Genomic DNA, 18032 nt, shown 5'->3' with positions numbered 1-18032 from the left:
GCTGTCCTGTCCTGTGTCCTGTCGGGGTCCTCAGAGCAGGCCGGTGTGCTTGGAAGCCCTCTTTTCCATTCCAGAGACCCGCAGCCAGAGGTTTCGTCCTCTCCTGGAAAAGGCTCCCTGGGAAACATTCCTGACCTTCAGACCCGCCTGGCTCAGCGCTGGCCCCGTGCCCGTGACAATCATTTCCTGGCTGGGTGTTTAGCTTCCTGGATCCCATGAGCCCAGCCAGGGTGGTGGCTGCACACCTGGCCCAGAGGCCATGCAGGAGGAAAAGCGCTGCTCAGAGCGAAGGTGCAGGGTAAGCCCGGCGGCCCCTTGAGACTTGGAAAGGGCTTGTGGTCCTCTAGGGTTCCATTCACTTCTTGCACATGACATCGTGACTCAGCTCCATCCCTTCCAGGTATGGAACACTTGCTGCTTTGTGAGGGAACTTGCTCCATTACTACTACTGTTGTGGTGGTTGTTGTTGCTAATAGCTACCTTCTATTCAGTGACAGGTCCTGGGCTAAGTACTTTCCATAATCGTTTTATGTAATCCTTGTGCTATCTGTATGAGCAGAGAATCATGCCCATTTTAAAGACATAGAAACAGAGGCTCATAGAAGTTGATCATCTTGCCCAAAGCCACACAGCTAGTAAGTTGGGAATCCAGGATTCAAACCCTATCTAATCAGTACCAAAACCTGGGCTCTTAACCACTACCGTCATTTGTCAAGTTTAATTGCCAGGATGTCCATTTTTATATTAAACTCATATCAGCCACTGTATTAGCTATCTGTTGCTGGCAACAAGCTAACCTAAGATGTAGTGGCTTGAAGCAACACACATTTGCTATCTCATACTTTCTGTGGGTCAGGAATATGGGCTTAGATGAGTTCTCTGCTCAGGGTCCCTCACAGGCTGCGCTCCAGGTGCCAGTGGGATGGGGATCATTTCTCAAAGCTCCACTAGGGAAGGATCTCCCTCCACGTTCACGAGCTTGCTGGCAGCACTCACTTCCTTGTGGACTCTTGGACTGAGACCCTCAGCTCCTCACTGACTGTTGACCTGAGGCCCCACAAAGGCCTCTTCACTGAGGTAGCTTGTCACCAAGGTGCGCAACAGAGATTCCGGGAAGGTGGAAGTCATCGGTTTTTGTGGTCTCCTCACAGAAGTAACATCCCTTCCCCTTTGCTATATTCTACTCGTTGGCAGGAAGTCATCAGGTACAGCCTATACTCAGAGGTAGGGGATTACACAGAGGCATGAATCCTAGGACACAGGGATCGCTGAGGGCCAGCTTTGAAAGCTGTCTACCACAGCCCTCTGATTGCCATGAAAATATGGTTTCAGTTTTGCCTCTGAAAGCCAGATAGACTTGGTTTCTTATCCGTCCATCCATCCATCCATCCACCCACCCATCGATCCACTCACCCATCCACCCACCCGTCCTTCCATCCATCCACACACCCCTTCATTCATTCCACAAACATTTGAGCAGGACACTATAAACCAAACCCCACATTCGGCTCAGAAGTTACCAGCATAAATGCAATTATTTCCTCTTCTCCCCACTGCCCCCGCCTCCAAAGGCCCCCAGTGGAGCTTGCACACGTTCAGGGTTTGGGGGGACCCGCTGAATGCTCTGTTCCTCAGGAGGCTCAGCTCTCTTTGCTTCAACCGCTCCTCATGCGCCACATCCCTGAGATTCCTTATCTCCGGGTTCATTCGCCTGCATCGTCTCACGCCTTTAGGAAACCTATTCTAAGCACCTGCGAAGTGCGCCATGTATGGTGGCAGGTGCATGCGTGAGTGTGTATGTGTGTGTAGGGTTATATCTGATTTTTTGGGCTCACTTTCCCCCTTTCTCATCTGTAGTTTTCCGTCTCCTCTTAGGTCCCGAGGGAGGCCAGGCCCACGGCGTTTTGGAGACACCACTTCGCTGCCATGTATGCACGGAGCTCAGCTCAGAGGCTGCCTACAGTGTGGCAGGCTGTTGGTGGGGGGGCCTGGTGGGGCGAGGGCGGTTGGGCAGGGCAGGAAGCCGTGCCACACTCCCGGGTGGGCAGGGCAAGAGGGGCACAAGGGACACATGGGCCCTGGCTTCACCTGCCTGTGGACCCCGTCTCCCGACCCTGCTTCCCAGGGCCCCGGGCTGGGTGAGCAAACTCTGAGAAGAGGGTCACGGCCTCTGTGGGATTGGTGTCTTGAGGGGCCCAGCAGATGCCTGTAGGAGCTGGAGTTCTAAGTCTTCTACACAGGAGACCATTCATTTTGTACATTTTGGAGCACCTAGCAGGTATAGGTACTGTGCTGGGCCCTGGGGGTACCACTGGAAGCACCTCAAAAGTGAATCTAATTTCTCTTTTCCTCCCCCACTGCATCTCACTGCTTTAGAACAGGCCCCCATCAATTCCCACCTGTACCATTGCCACGATGTCCTTTAAACAGGTCTCCTGGTTTCAGTCTCTCCCAATTACTTCCAGTCCTCCCCACCCCATCCCACTCAAGATGCCATGTGAGTCGGCTGACACAGTTCTGAACCTGTCACTTTCCTGCTCAGAAACATTTTACATAACCTCTGTTAATAGTTTCATGCGTATCCTTCCAGAAATGTTCTCTCTATGCATAATTTCTCTCTCTCTCTCTCTCTCTCTCTCTCTCTCTCACACACACACACACACACACACACACACACACACACACACACACACACACACCCCTATATCCTTTGTTTTACTTAGGCTGGACCACAGCACGTACACACTGTTCTGTATCTATTTCTTGGTAGTTTTCCAATTCAGCACACTTTAAATCCTTCACTCTTTTTAAAGATTGTCTACTATTCTGCTATGGGCATATTTTGGGATGAAACTGAGTGTCATAGACTGAACGTTTGTATCCCCATCCCTCCTGCCCAAATTCATAAGTTGAAAACGATCCCCCAGTGTGGTGGTATAGAAGGTGGGTCCTCTGGGAGGTGATGAGGTCATGAGGGCTCAGCCTATGAGGGACCTAAATGTCCTTATAAAAGAGACCCCGGAGAGCTCCCTTGCCATTTCCACTATGGAAGATACAGAGAGAAGACATCCATCTCTGAAGCAGGAAGAGGGTTCTCACCAGACACCAAACCTGCCAGCGCCTTGGTCTCGGACTTCCCAGCCTCCAGAACAGTGAGAAGTAAATTTCTGTTGTCTATAAGCCCCTCAGTCTATGGTACGTAGCAGCCTGAATGGACTGAGACACTGAGAAATCCCTTTCAAGAACTGGGATGCCCTTGACCAGAAGCTTTTGTGATATTTTCTGGGTGATAATTTTTGATAGCTCATTCATGGATTTAAAAATCATAAGCCATTTATTTTACACTGATTATTATAATTGTGCATTGGCAGAAATTGAATCTTCAAGTGTACTTAGTTTAATTCACTGTAAGTGAATTTCTTTTAAGATTATCTAATAGTTTCCCGTGTTCAGTTTGCTGTTGGGAGTGGGGAGAGGAGAGGAATTTAAAAGCTTAAAGTTAAAAAACTTGTTGTGGTTATTTGAAAAATACATTTGAGGTATATAAAGGTGATGGACCAGGTCTGGTCAAGAAAAAGAACTGAGCAGAAGCAGGAATAATTATCATAACATTTATTGACCACCTCTGGGCTAGGTTCCATTCTAAGCACTGTACATGAATTAACTTGTTTAATCATCGCTACAGTCTTATGATGAGGAAGCCCGACATACACAGGTTAAATAGCTTTCCCGAGATCACATGAAATTTCCTAAACACACAGAAGTGTTGGAAAAAATATAAAATCATATATATGTGTAGAAATATATATTTTATCTCAAGAGCAAGAAAGATAAATCCCCAGGTGCCATAAATAGATAGATTATTCTCAGGTCATTCTGTGTCTACCCTGGTGTTATCTTTCTTCAGGGACTGTTATGTGGCCAGGAGATGTGTTTATTTTAATTTAACGACTACGGGGGAATAAGAATCAAAGCCTTTAGACCTGAACACAGCAGGAAGTTTAGAGAGAAATTATGGCTCAGAAGTTGTGTGTATATGTCAATTCCAATCTCCCAGTTTACCCCTCCCCCCTTACCCCCTGGTAAACATAAGTGTGTTTTCTACATCTGTGACTCTATTTCTCTTTTGTAGATAAGTTCATTTGTACCCTTTTTTGAGATTCCACATATAAGCGATATCATATGGTATTTGTCTTTCTCTGTCCGAGTTACTTCTCTCAGTATGACAATCTCTAGGGCCATCCAGAAACGCTCTTGATTCAGGGTTGTAGTAGCAGATGAGGCATACGGTCTGCACTCATGCAGCTTCGAGTCCACCGTGATTTTTTTTTGCGGTACGCGGGCCTCTCACTGTTGTGGCCTCTCGCGTTGCGGAGCACAGGCTCCGGACGCGCAGGCTCAGTGGCCATGGCTCACGGGCCCAGCTGCTCCGCAGCATGTGGGATCTTCCCGGTCCGGGGCACGAACCTGTGTCCCCTGCATCGGCAGGCGGACTCTCAACCACTGCGCCACCAGGGAAGCCCCACTGTGATATTTTTGCTCTAATTTTTCAGAAGAGGAAACTCAGGTCCCAAGCGGTCAAGAAGTTGCTCTGCTCACGCAGCTGACCCTGACACAGCCAGCAGAGGAGCTGAGTCCTGCGTGGTTCCAGCACCTCCTCCTGTGTCCCTGCACTTCCAGTCTCACCCAGGCCCTGGGAAGTCTATTTCCCTCTGTGCAGACATTTTGCTCGATGCATCCAGTTAAGAGGTGAACTTGACTCAGGCTGCGTGTGGCTCACTCTGATCCGGCATGACTGTGTAGAGAACTGGACGGATTTAATGAGAGGCAGCATCCTAACTGGGCCGAGGCTGGGTCTGTACACCGACGTCGCCTTGGAGCATGCCAGCAGGTGAGTGGGTGGCAGAGGTCAGGGCCTCCCTTAGGTGTTTATAGGCACAAGCCCGACAGAGGAGACCTCGAGGCTCCAGGTGAGGCTGGAGGAATACGGGGGCTGCATTGTTCTGGAAGCTGGGTTCCCACAGCCTCTGCTCACATCCCCGACTTCCAGCCCAGGCCCCAGGATCCAACCTGGAATACACGCCTTGAGGTACAGCTTCTCACTTCTCAGAGGGTTGACCTGCCTGTTTCTTTGTTGGCATGAACAAGAGTTCTTCCGTACCAGGTAGTTACGGAGTGATGGAGCGACGTTCGGGGATGCCTCGGACAATGGCAGTTTTCTGTCCCCTCAAGCCCCTGATGTGGCACCCGCTCTGTTCTTGGGGTGTCCAGGGGACGCATGTGGGGAGAAGGCTCAGCTCAGGAGAGCTCCTAATTCTGCCCTCAAGGTATTGCTGGTCTGAACTTCCAGAAGGGTGCTCAGTGGTCTTGTGCTGGTGTGGGTGTCGAGAGAGCTCCTCTCAGCTTGGGGTGGGAATCCCAGCTAGCTGGGCCTGAGGGGAGTTGTTGAACCCTCTGGAAATGGGGTTTTCTTGGGACGAGGCTGCTTGCTCTGCTGGTGCTGTTGGCAGACTAGATGCCCACAGCTGCCTGCTCTCTGGAGAGAGGCATGATTTCAGCGTGGTAGCCAACAGGCAAATGCTGTACCCCAAACTGACCCAAGGGCAAGGGTTTTCCTCTGGGAAGGCTGCAGTGTGCCTCTCTCCTGCTCCCCAGGTGTACTGGCTCGCGTTGCTGTGGGCTCCCAGAACAGGGCAGGGACCACCAGGGTTTAGCTGTGTACCTGTCTTCTGGCACACATGAGGAACTCAATACAGATTTGTAAGCTGCCAAAGCGTCTTCCTAACGTGGGCAGGTGAATGCTGACAACAGAGCCCCTCTGCTCCCAGCAGGAGACGGGCAAAAGCAGGGACCCTCCACTGCCTGCCTTTTTCGGAGGAAGCCTTTCAGCCCTCCGAGTCCCGGCTGCGGGTCTTGTGGCGTGTGTTCCCGGTGGTTACGGGCGTGGGTTCTGGAATCTGGCGGGTGCGGGGTCAGATCCACCCGTCTCCACCACCGACCCCAGGAAGCCATCCACCGCCTCCCTGACCCATTCCTCAGCTTCCCTGCTTCTGAGACGGCAGCGCTAAAGCCGGCCTCGTGGGCTGTGTGGAGATAAGGGAGCTTCCTTTGATGAGCTGCTTCACTCTGGACTCAGCACCCACAAGACCGCAAACCATGGCAGCCCTGGTAGCCTCAGGCAGGACTCGCTGAGACCGCTGCTGCTCAACTACTTTTGACCTACGGGAAACAGCAGTTTCTTTCTTTCTTTTTCATTTTTTTTTAACATCTTTATTGGAGTATAATTGCTTTACAATGGTGTGTTGGTTTCTGCTTTATAGCAAAGTGAATCAGCTATACATATACATATATCCCCATATCTCTTCCCTCTTGGGTCTCCCTCCCACCCTCCCTATCCCACCCCTCCAGGCGGTCACAGAGCACCGAGCTGATCTCCCTGTGCTACGCGGCTGCTTCCCACTAGCTATCTATTCTACATTAGGTAGTGCATATATGTCGATGCTGCTCTCACTTCATCCCAGCTTACCCTTCCCCCGCCCCATGTCTTCAAGTCCATTCTCTATGTCTACTTCTTTATTCCTGCCCTGCCACTAGGTTCATCAGTACCATTTTTTTTTAACATCTTTATCGGAGTATAATTTCTTTACAATGGTGTGTTAGTTTCTGCTTTATAACAAAGTGAATCAGCTATACATATACATATATCCCCATATCTCCTCCCTCTTGGGTCTCCCTCCCACCCTCCCTATCCCACCCCTCCAGGCAGTCACACAGCACCGAGCTGATCTCCCTGCGCTACGCGGCTGCTTCCCACTAGCTCTCTGCCTTACGTTTGGTAGTGAGAGGGTGGCATGTACTTATATATACTACGAACGGCAGTTTCTTGAAGTTCAACCCGACCCTGTCTTCTCTCCGACTGTTTTATGCTGGCGGGTGAGACCGGGTTGTGCTGAGGGCTCTCCCCTCCCCCAGGACTCAGGTCCCAGCTCAACCTCCTCCCTGGAGATGGAGGGGCCAGCATGGCAACCCTTATAGCTTCCTTCTTGCCAGGTGGAGAGACACAACCCAGGGAGGTGGGTTTTTACCCAAAGATACACACCTGGTAGGAGTGAACCTAGGACCAGAATTCGAAGTTTTTGACTCCTAATTCAGTTCTCTTTCCACTAAGCCAGTCTGAGGCCACTGCCAGTTTGGAGCCAGAGCTGGGTCCAGTGGGCCAACTACTTACATGTGGTGTCAAAGCATCACTGGAAATGTAATGAGGTTCAGGAAGATGGCATTTTCCAGAACGCCTCTCGGAGACAGTATTGCACGGGGTTAGAAGTGTTTTTTAGCTCCAGCTTGGACACTGAAGGGTTGGGTGAACTCAGTTCTCTCATCTGTACAATGGGATAATAATAGTGTCTACATTACGGGGGTGTCGTGGGGATTAAATGAATAAGTATTTGTAATTTGTATTGTAAATAATACAGTTTGTAAATACAATTTACAGAACATTTTAAAAAGTATTGTAGGGTATTTAAAGAGTGTCCAGCACTTTGTAAGAGCCGCTTAAATGTTTGCTGTTATTATTATGAAGACATTTGGGATTGGTGCTGCTAATGGGTGTGCGACTTTGGGCCAGCGCTGAGTTCCTGAGGATAAAGAACAGTCCTTAAGCGGACACTGAGGGCCCCTTTTCCTTCCCCAGCCCCCGTCCTGTGCCGGCTTTGGCTCTAAATACACACATGACAAATACTTACTAGCAGCCCACAGGGTTGGGGTTAGCGTGTGTCCACAGCTTTCCTCCTCCACGCCAACATCTCTTCCTCAGGGGCATCGTTGTCAGCCTCACGGGTTTTACAGAGCAGGGCATTTGTGGGCATTTGTGAGGTCAAGTAAGGCCATCCTTGTCAGGTGCTCGGACAGGTCCCGGCCCTAGTGACCACTATTTGGTTTGGGGCAATAATAGTAACCCCACCCATCCCCATTAGAACACAGACTCCACAAGGCCAGGGATCTATGTTTATTTACAAAGCATCCCAAGTTCCTAGAACAATGCAATGCACAAGGTAAGAACACGATAAATTTTTGCAATATGAATGAATAAATTTCTCCCCATCCTAAAGGAGATTAGAGTCTAAAAGAGAAATCCAGAAAACAGTCACAGACTCTGTGGAAATCAATTCAGCCTATTTTAAACGGGGACATTCTCAAGTCCTCCCTAATTTGCCCTCCCAACCCTATTAATTTTACTGCTTCCCATCTCTAGGAGCTGAGCTCCTCTTTCAGTGGTCACTGTCTCTGCTCCACCCAGGCTTCTATTTTATCTCACTTGGAAAATTGCAACAGACTCACCTTCTGTCCCCTTGTACCCTGAAGCCAAAAGAAAGACTTCCTCAAAAGCTGATCAAGTGAGATCACCACTCCCTTGCCTAAAGGAGTTTGAAATCTTCCCATTACCTCCAGGCTAAAGTCCAGCTCCAATGGCCAATAAGCCCATGCAAGGATGCCCAACATCATTAGTCATCATTGCACCAAATGCCAATCAAAACCGCAGTCAGATACCACTTCACGCCCACTGGCATGGCTATTATCAAAAAAGACACAATAACCAGTGTTGATGAGGATGTGGGGGGATTAGAACCTTAATACATTGCTCGTAGGAATGTAAAACGGTGCAGCTGATGTGGAAACGGTCTGGTAGCTCCTCAAAAAGTTTAAAAAAAAAAAAGTTAAATATAGAATTACCATATGACCCAGCATTTCTACTCCTAGGTAAATACCCAAGAGCTTAAACAAACCCTTGATGAATTTTCTAGAGGACACTGTTGAACGGCACCTTTCTCCCTGATTTTTATTTCTACTTTTAATATATCTTTCATAACAAAATGTCAACTTAGCTACTGCTATGTCTTCCAAGCCCTGTTTTCTTGGACTGCCCTTTGCCGGTCTAGATTTTATCATGAAGACTTAGTTCTTCCACCCGTGTTCAGGCAATCACATATTTTTACATTGTCCAAACAATAATATTCATAATGGATTGAGTAAAGTACTGATAGATTACATTTCTTTCTCAAAAATGTTAAATTAAGTTTTAAACAGATAATATACGTACATGGTAGCGAAAAGGCAAGCAGTTGGAAAGGGTGTACAGAGGAGAAGCTGTGTGACTCTTAGAGCTCACCTTGCTTTCTACTTTCCCTCCCCAAGCTCGCGTTGGAGGTGGGGCTCCCCCGGAAGCAGGCTCTGACGCAGGTGGTTTGTAGGGTCAGTGCTGTGCAAAGGAAGGGAGGGCTGTGGGAGGGGCAGATGGAGAAGCTGGGCCGCGGGCCCCAGGGAAGCCTCAGCTGAGCCCACAAGGAACCCTGGAGCTGGGACCCTTCAGAGCATCTGAGTTAGGACAAGGGGACCGGGTCTTTACATTCTGGGCAGGCCAGTCTTCAGATACAGTGCTTTCTGGGGTATGACCAGGAGGAGGAAGTTCTTTTCAGCCCCCTGAAGGGGACCCAGGTGGCCCAGCACGGGGTCCACTGTCATGCACGGTCACCAAGTTACCTCCAGCCCTTGCCACCCTTTTTGGCCAAATGTTTGTTTTTCATTTTTATTTCCTTGTAGCTGTGGAGGATCCTCTGCGTCTGAGTGAGCCCTGTCACCCAGGGCCTCCCTGTTCCATTCCCATCGCCCTGTCCCTGCCTCAGGGGTGGAGTCCACATGTGGGACACAGCTGGGCCTTAGCCTCAGGCAGCCTGGGAGGAGAACCTTAAGAATCAAGGTTTCCCCCCACTACCCTTTTATTTTTTTTTCTAAGACAAATTTCTAGTGCTCTGGAGTTATAAAAAGCTCCCATGTGTCATTTTCTGACAGTTGGACAGCTGCAGAACGTCACTCGGCAAGCCCTCCCACCCCACCCGGGGCTCGGTGTTTGGTTGATGGGTTTGCCAAAAACGGTTGCAGATTATCACAAATCTGTTATAAGGAGGTTTGTCAACTTGTAAGAAAAATACAACACAAAACACTCTTTTCCAAATACCCGCTCCTAACGTCTCAGGGACAGAGGTGTTGTCAAACTCCGTGGGAGGCACGTGAGGGTCGGTAAACAGGGGCTTGGACTGCAATAAAGAGGTATGAACCCTGTGTGGGAGGAGGACAGGCCACCCAGCATCAGTCAGCTTACCTGTGAGGTGAGCTCCACCTGCCCCGGAGGGCGGCTCTGGCCCCATCTCAGGACGTGACTGCAGGGGACTCATCTCCTCTTCCCGCGCCCTCCTTCAAGCCCCATGGCGTCCTGCCCCATCCTGCAGAGGGAGAGAGTGTTCCAGTTGGGAGCCCATGCCTACAGGATCCCCGCTCTGCTCTACCTGCCTCAGCAGAAGACCCTGCTGGCCTTTGCAGAAGAGCGGACACGCAAGAAGGATGAGCACGCGAAGCTAATTGTCCTGCGCAAGGGAAGCTACAACACGTCCACCCACCAGGGTAAGGCAGGAAGTGGCTGTGATTGCTCTGCTGGGAATACGGAGACCAGCTCATCCTTAGATGGCTGAGGTCTGGGGGACAGAGGGACCCAGGGAACCATCAAGGATGGGACAGAGAAGGCATCCCCAAGTGATCGCCCGGATCTCACATGGGTTCACCCTGAACAAGTCCGGTTCGCCTGGCTGCATCTGTTTTATTACAAATCAGTCAGGGAAACTGATTTTTGAAAGGTTTCCCTACATCCTTGAGAACCTGAGGGAGGACTAGTTCAGCATCACATAACTGGGAGGGAGTTGATCCTTTGAGTAAAATTAACCTGGGGTGGGTTGTTGGGGTGATGGCTTGCGTCCTGAAGTTCCAGCATGTAGATCGAGTAATTCTGATGAACACCCAAGGCTGGCTTTTCACATATGAGGGGTTTAATATCATTATTATCTTTACTTTGTGGTCATTATGTCCTTGTAGTTGTTTAGAGCATGGGTTTGAAGCAGATGGACCTGGGTTCAAAGTCCTGGTTCTACCGCTTACCAGAAGTACGGCCTTGGGCAGCTCATCTACCTTATCTAAGCCTCTCGCTCTATAGATGTAAGATGGAGATCGTAATACCTGTCCCCCAGGAGCTAGAGGTTAGGGTTAGATGAGACTATGGACATTAGACTCTTGGCACGGTGTCTGTCCTGAGAAACACTCACTGGGGGATAGCTATTAACGAATAGGGATAGACAGCAGAGCTGCAGCATCTATGACATACGCCCGGGGACTATGGAAGCTCACTGTGAGTCCTAGCATCATGGTGCTGCCCCCTCCTAGGCTACATTAATAGAGGTTGGTGTATAGAAGGTGGGAGGCGATTGTCCTATTCTATCACACACAGGCAGAATATTGTAGTTATTACCAGGGCTTTACTTTTCAAGAATGGGAAGCTGGACTGAGCTGGTAAGTTGAAGGAGCTGGGATGGAGCTGCGAACGGCTGGTGCCAGAATCCTCTTTGTACTTGAGATCTAGTACATCATAGGCGCCCTGGATGTATGTTGGTGGGATTGGGTAGGGTTGGGCTGTCTCGGAGGAAGTGAAGCGGAGCCCTGGGTCCCGCTCTGGGAGGTGTTGTGAGGGTGAATGAGCGCTGGACCAAGGGCTCTCCTCCATGACCCTTGATCCTAACCCCATGAGACACACCGCCCCCCAGAGTGCAGCCTCTGTCACTGTCACTGGCCGTTTCCAAGCTGTGCTTCTCCTTCTCTCCTCACTTGCAGTGGCATGCACAGGAGGAGGTGGCCCAAGCCCAGATGGAGGGCCACCGCTCCATGAACCCAAGCCCCCTGTACGACGAGAAGACAGGGACCGTTTTCCTCTTCTTCATTGCCGTCCTTGGGCAGGTGTCCGAGCACCACCAGCTCCACACCAGGGTCAACGTGACACGGCTGTGCCAGGTCACCAGCACCGACCACAGGAGGTCCTGGAGCCTCGTCAGGGACATCACGGACTCTGTCATTGGCCCGGCCCACAAGGACGGGGCCACTTTCGCGGTCTGCAGCTGCACAACCCTACGCAGAGCTGGTGCTGCCAGCCTACGCTTACTGCACCCGTCCCTCCCTGCAGGCGCCTACCCCTCCGCCTTCTGCCTGGTCAGCCACAACCACGGGAACACGTGGGCGAGAGGGAAACTCGTGGCCCGGGACACCCTGGAGTGCCAGGCGGCCCAAGTTGGGGATGCAAAACGGAGGGCTGTGTACCTGAACGCGAGAAGCCCCCTCCGAGCCAGGGTCCAGGTCCAGAGCGCCAACGACGGGCTCGATTTCGGGGAGACCCAGCCAGTGCAGAGGCTCGTGGAGACTCCCCACGGCTGCCAAGGGAGCATCATTGGCTTCCCCAGCCCCCATGCGGGATCAGAATCCCCAGACCAGTGACCGCTCTACACGCACCCGACTGACCCACGGGGGAGAGCCAACCTGGGCGTGTACCTCAATTGACAGCCCCCTGCACCCTAGGCCTGGTCGGAGCCCCCACTGCAGACCCCGGGCAGCTGCGCTTACTCAGACATCCAGAGAATGGGCGCCGGCCCCAATGGGTCACCCCAGTTTGGGTGTCTGTACAAATCGGATGATTACGAGGAGATCGTCTTCGTCATGTTCACCCTAAAACAGGCCTTCCCAGCTGAATTTTTGCTGCAGTGAGCCCGCTGTGTACTGCCCAAGAGGGCTCTCTCCACGGAGAGGCTGGCCGTTTCCTTCCTCCCAGTGCCCTCTGGACCTGGGAGGCTGCCTCTCTGTTCCCTTTGTCGAAGGTGTGCAAGTGCGAGTCTGTCTCTGGGCTCCTTTCCGCCTGCGCTGTCTCAGCCTTCCCAGAGGATTCTATTTGCAGCCCAGAAACTGAAGGAACCTGGCCTCCTGGAGCCCCTTGGTTCAGTCTGCCTGCTCCCCCCAGCCAGGTTTTCTGCAGGTTTGATAAGTTAACTAGTCCAGCCCGTTTTCTCTTAGCAAATGCTCATCAGGTTCCTGGGCAAAGGCTGGGACAAAGCTGTAAATTAGCAAAGATGTGTACGTATGTTTGTGTGTGGGTGCGGATGTTTGTGTGCGTATGTTTGTGTGTGTGCGTATGTTTGTGTGTGCGTATGTTTGTGTGCGTGTGCGTATGTGTGTGCGTACGTTTGTGTGTATGTGTTTGTAAGTGTGCGTATGTTTGTGTGTGTGTGCGTGCGTTTGTGTGTATATGTTTGTAAGTGTGTGTATGTGTGCGTGTGCGTATGTTTGTGTGTATATGTTTGTAAGTGTGCGTACGTTTGTGTGTGTGCATATGTTTGTGTGTGTGCGTACGTTTGTGTGCGTGTGCGTATGTTTGTGTGCGTGTGCGTATGTTTGTGTGCCTGTGTGTCTGTCTGTCCATGTCTCTGTGCGTGTCCTCAATCCTTTAGAGCAGGTAGCATGGGCAACAGCACTGCAGGGGGGTAAGGCAGAGTCTAGGAAAAGTAAGCTGGCTTAGGTTGTTGTGTTAGTTTCCCAGGGCTGCTGTAACAAAGTACCACCCATTTAGTGGTCTAAAACAACAGAAATTTACTCTCTCACAGTTCTGGAGGCTAGAAGTCCAAAATCAAGGTGTTCAAAGGACTGTGCTCCCTCCCAAGGCTCTAGGGGAGAGTGCTTCCCGGCCTCTTCCAGATTCTGGTGGCCCCAGGCCTCCCCTGGCTCGTGGCTGCATCACTTTCATGTCTGCCTCCGTCTTCTCACGGCTTTCTCTTCCTCCCTCCCTGCTTCCTCTTCTGTATCTTTTAAGGACACTTGTCATTGGATTTAGTGCCCACCTGGATAATCCAGGGTGATCTAGGATAATCCTTCACTTAATTACATCAGCAAAGACTCTTTTCCAAATTATGTCACATTCACAGGCTCTGGGGTTAGGACATGGATATATCTTTGGGGGCCGCCACTCTACCCACTACAGTCATCGTAAGTTATTCTTCTATAGGTGATGTGGCTAAAGGTAGGAACAAAATTCCAATGAATCAGGTAATTCAGAAGAATGGAGAGGGAGGGAGGGGGTGGGCTGTTGGATGTGTGCTTGTGGCGCAGAGCTGCTCTGGGGCACCCAGTCTTTGGGGGTGACATGTATGTCACCATGTGGAGGCTAAGAGGGGAGGGGGTTCTGGGTTGTATAGTCCTTGCCATGGAGAAAGAGCGGGAGAAGGCTACTTCCAGGTTGTCCTGAGGTGACAACCTGAGACAGGGCCCCTCCTGTGTGGAGGAGGCTGACTCTTGTCTGACCTGCGGGGTCTTCAGGGGCCTTTGTTGCTTGTCCTTGTGGTAGAGTGGACTTGCGCTCCGCCCCCATCAGAGCTCTTTTACTGATGAGAGCAGTCTAACGGTTTGATGACGGGGGATCAATGACAGCGGCTGTGGGTTCTTATGGCTGAGCCGTGTCTCCGTGAGGCCAGGCAGTGGTTAGATGGATTGTTCGCAGCGTGGGGAGCTGGAGATGTGGCTTTAGTTCTGGGTGTGGCTCCCGCACTGGCCTCCTAGTGCTGCTTCATTGTGTAGGATTTGAAGAAATCCAGCTGTAAGGATGAGGAATTAGGGCCTGGTCATTGCTGGGATGGAAAGTTAGGCCCCTCTGTTTGGGGGATGCCCTCCTGGTGGCTTCCAAACCCTACAAAGGGAGCTGTTAAGTGGGGGGCTGAGGCCAAATCAGGAGAGTGAGGAGAGGGCTTGCAAACCAGGGGCAGGGCACCCTCAAGGGCACTATAGTGTAGTATCCCAACTGGGACACTTTTGAGAGTGAAAGGATGATGCTATTAATAGTTATAGCAAGACAATGGGCATTAACCAGGACTGTACCAGGCACACCAAAGGTTTAAGAGGGAAAGACCCACTAAAAATTGTGCCAGGGTTGACCTCTGTTGATTATCCTGGAAGAGCCAATCATCTGTTAAGGTCTTGAGATGAAGCAGGAATCAGATAAGGCATCTGTCTACTGCCAAGCAAAGCAACACTCTCTTAAACTCTCTCCTTTCACAGAGGTCAGTGGGTCTCAAATCCAACTGCTTATTAGAATTCCCTGGGGAGGGACTTCCCTGGTGGTCCGGTGGGAAAGAATCCTCCTTCCAATGCAGGGGACGCTTGTTCCATCCCTGGTCAGGGAACGAAGATCCCACATGCTGGGGGGCAACTAAGCCTGCGCGCCAGAACTATTGAGCTCGTGCGCCTCAACAAGAGAGCCCGCATGCCGCAACTACTGAGCCCATGCACTCAGGGACCCACGTGCCACAACTAGAGAGAGAAAAACCTGCAGGCCACAACTAGAGAGAAGCCCACGTGCCTCAGTGAAAGATCCCGTGTACCACAACTAAGACCCGACACACACAAAAAAAACAAAAAAAAGGAAAATAAATAAAATATTTTTTAAAAAGAACAGAAATCAGTGATGTTGAAATTTTTTAAAAAATTCCCTGGGGAGCTCTTAAATTATGCTGGTGCCCAAACATAGGTATTTTTTCAAAAGCTCCTCAAGTTATTCCAATGAACATAAAGATCAAGAAGCATTGGCACATGCGGAGCAGCTAAGCCTGTGCACCACAACTACTGAGCCTGCACTCTAGAGCCCGTAGGCCACAACTACTGAGCTTGCGTGCCTCAACTACTGAAGCCCACATGCCTAGAGTCCGTGCTCCACACCAAGAGAAGCCACTGCAATGAGAAGCCCATGCACCACAATGAAGAGTAGCCCCCACTCATCACAACTATAGAAAACACACATGCAGCAACGAAGACCCAATGTGGCCCAAAATAAATAAATAAAATAAATAAATTTATTTTTTAAAAAAAGCACTGGCACAAATAATCTCTAAAGTTCCTTTTAGTTCTAAATGTACATGAATGCCAAAGTCTTCTGATTTGAATGAAAAAACAAAAAAAGCAACAGTTAATTAGGTTAAAGCTGAGCTGACCTACTCATCAGAAGACACTATCAAGAGAGTGAAAAGAAAAGCCATAAATGGGATGAAGATATTTAGAATACATATATCTGACAAAGGACTTGTATCCAGAATATATAAAGAGCTCCTACAAATCAATAAGAAAAAGACAAGCCAGTAAAAATGGGCAAAAGGCTTAAACAGTCACTTCACAAAAGAGGATGTCCTCAAGGCAGCCAAACACATGTTCATCAGTGAAATGCAAATTAAAACCCTGAGATACTTATCACTAGAATGACTAAAATTAAAAGGATTGACAACAGCAAGTATTGGCAAGGATGTGAAGCAACCAGAACACTCATACATTTCTGGAGGAAGTGTAACTGGTACAACCACTTTGGAGAACTGTGTGGTAATACCTACTAAAACTGAACGTGAAATACTCCAGGACCCAGCAATTTCACTCTGAAGTATACTTCCAAGAGAAACGAATACATACAGCTGTGAAAGACACGTATACAAATGTTTTATAGCAGCTCCATTCATGAAAGTGTCAAACTGAAAACAACCCAAATGTCAGTAAAAAGTAGAATGGAGAGCTAAATTGGGGAATATTACACAACAATAAAGGAATGAACTGCTACACACAATAGCATAGATGATTTTCAGCCATTATGTTGAGTGAAAGAAGACAGACTTAAAAGAGTACACACTTTATGATTTTATTTATGTGAAATTCAAGAACAGGCAAAACCAATCTATGCCGTATAAATCAGGAGCGGCCAGCTCTATGGAGGAGAACTGTTCACTAAGAAGGGGCCAGGAGACTTCTGGGTGCTGGGGACATTCTCTTGTTTGATCTGGTGCTGGTTAGGTGGCTGATTCCGTATGTTAAAAACTCAACGATCTGTGAACACAAGATTTGTGTACCTCACTCTACGTGTGTTATACCTCAATACAAAAATAAACTTGGAACTGAATAGTGGATTTGGTAGTTAAACCTCCAAATCAATATATTGTATTGGGTTGTAAAACTTTGGAACTGAATATTTTTAATAAACTTTTGGAGAGGAATAATTTTAGTTTTATGGAAAAGTTGCAAAGGTAGTATGGAGTGTTCCCAAACACCCCACACCCAGTCTCCCCTGATGTTCACATCTTACATAACTGTGGTACAGTTGTCAAAACTGAGAGGTTAACATTGGTACATTACTATTAACTAAATTCTAGACTTTATTCAGATTTCACCAGTTTTTCCACCAATGTCCTTTTTCTGTTCTGGGATCCAATCAAGGATACATTTAGTGAAACTGAATTTTTACTGTAATTTGTGTCCTTAGAGACACACACACACACACACACACACACACACACACACACAGAGAGATTGATACACAGTTCCAGCAGGCCTCTCCCCTCCTAACTTCCCCTAAAAACCACTTGTCAAACAAATGAATAAACAAGCAAACACAAAGAATGTGTGCTTCAGGCCTGGACCGCTGGGGTGAAAATGTTGGAAATAGTTCAGACTCTGAAGGCTGGGGAAGATGGCCCCCAAATCAATTACATGGGTCCAGGCTGTGCCACGTTGTGGGTGAGGGCCTTGGCCACTTTTCAGCCCAGTGACCCTGCCTGGGTCGTCTGGGGCTGGTGCGGTGCGTTTGTGTGTGTGTGTGTGTGTGTGTGTGTGTGTGTGTGTGTGTGTACCCTTGTGCATGGCCATTGTACATCCACTGCCAGGCCCAAGCTGGAGGGAGGCTGGTGGAGCAGCCCTGTTCGGTGCTCTGCCTGGTGACCCCAGAAGCAGGGCACAGACACAGCAGGGAGCAGGGAAGCATGGCCTTGCCCGCATTCCCCTTAGCAAAGGCAGGGAGACCTGGGGCTCCAGGTTTGGAGAGCCCCCTTGGCCCCAGTTCTCACAGGTATTCATCTCAAAGCAGCTAGTGCCCACCTCAGATCTGTGCAGCTCCCCTGTGTGGCCCCTCTGTCTGCACGCCACCTTCAACTGCAGCCTCTGGTATGGCCTTTTCAACTGTGATGGTCACAGGAGCCTCTCCACATTTATTTCTTGGTCTTCCAGGAACAGCGACTGTGGCCTGGACTCCTGGGGCCTGGTGGACCAGCTCTGGGAAGCCACTGAGGAAGGGATTCTGAGGCTGGGAGCTGGTATGG

General features: G+C 49.8%; 1 protein-coding gene across 1 annotated transcript; it reads left to right on the top strand.

Annotated features, from left to right (window-relative positions):
- Window positions 1-10259: 10259 nt before the first annotated feature.
- On the top strand, window positions 10260-13972 carry NEU2 (neuraminidase 2). Its single transcript, XM_019923440.3, is given in 2 exon segments — window positions 10260-10460; window positions 11710-13972. Coding segments are annotated over 2 exon segments (1122 nt in total). The 3' UTR covers window positions 12631-13972.
- Window positions 13973-18032: the final 4060 nt, after the last annotated feature.

The sequence above is a fragment of the Tursiops truncatus genome, chromosome 7 (genome assembly GCF_011762595.2).
Source record: "Tursiops truncatus isolate mTurTru1 chromosome 7, mTurTru1.mat.Y, whole genome shotgun sequence".
NCBI lineage: Eukaryota > Metazoa > Chordata > Mammalia > Artiodactyla > Delphinidae > Tursiops > Tursiops truncatus.
The sequence above is the reverse complement of the archived record's forward strand: the minus strand, read 5'-3'. Positions and strand labels throughout refer to the sequence as shown.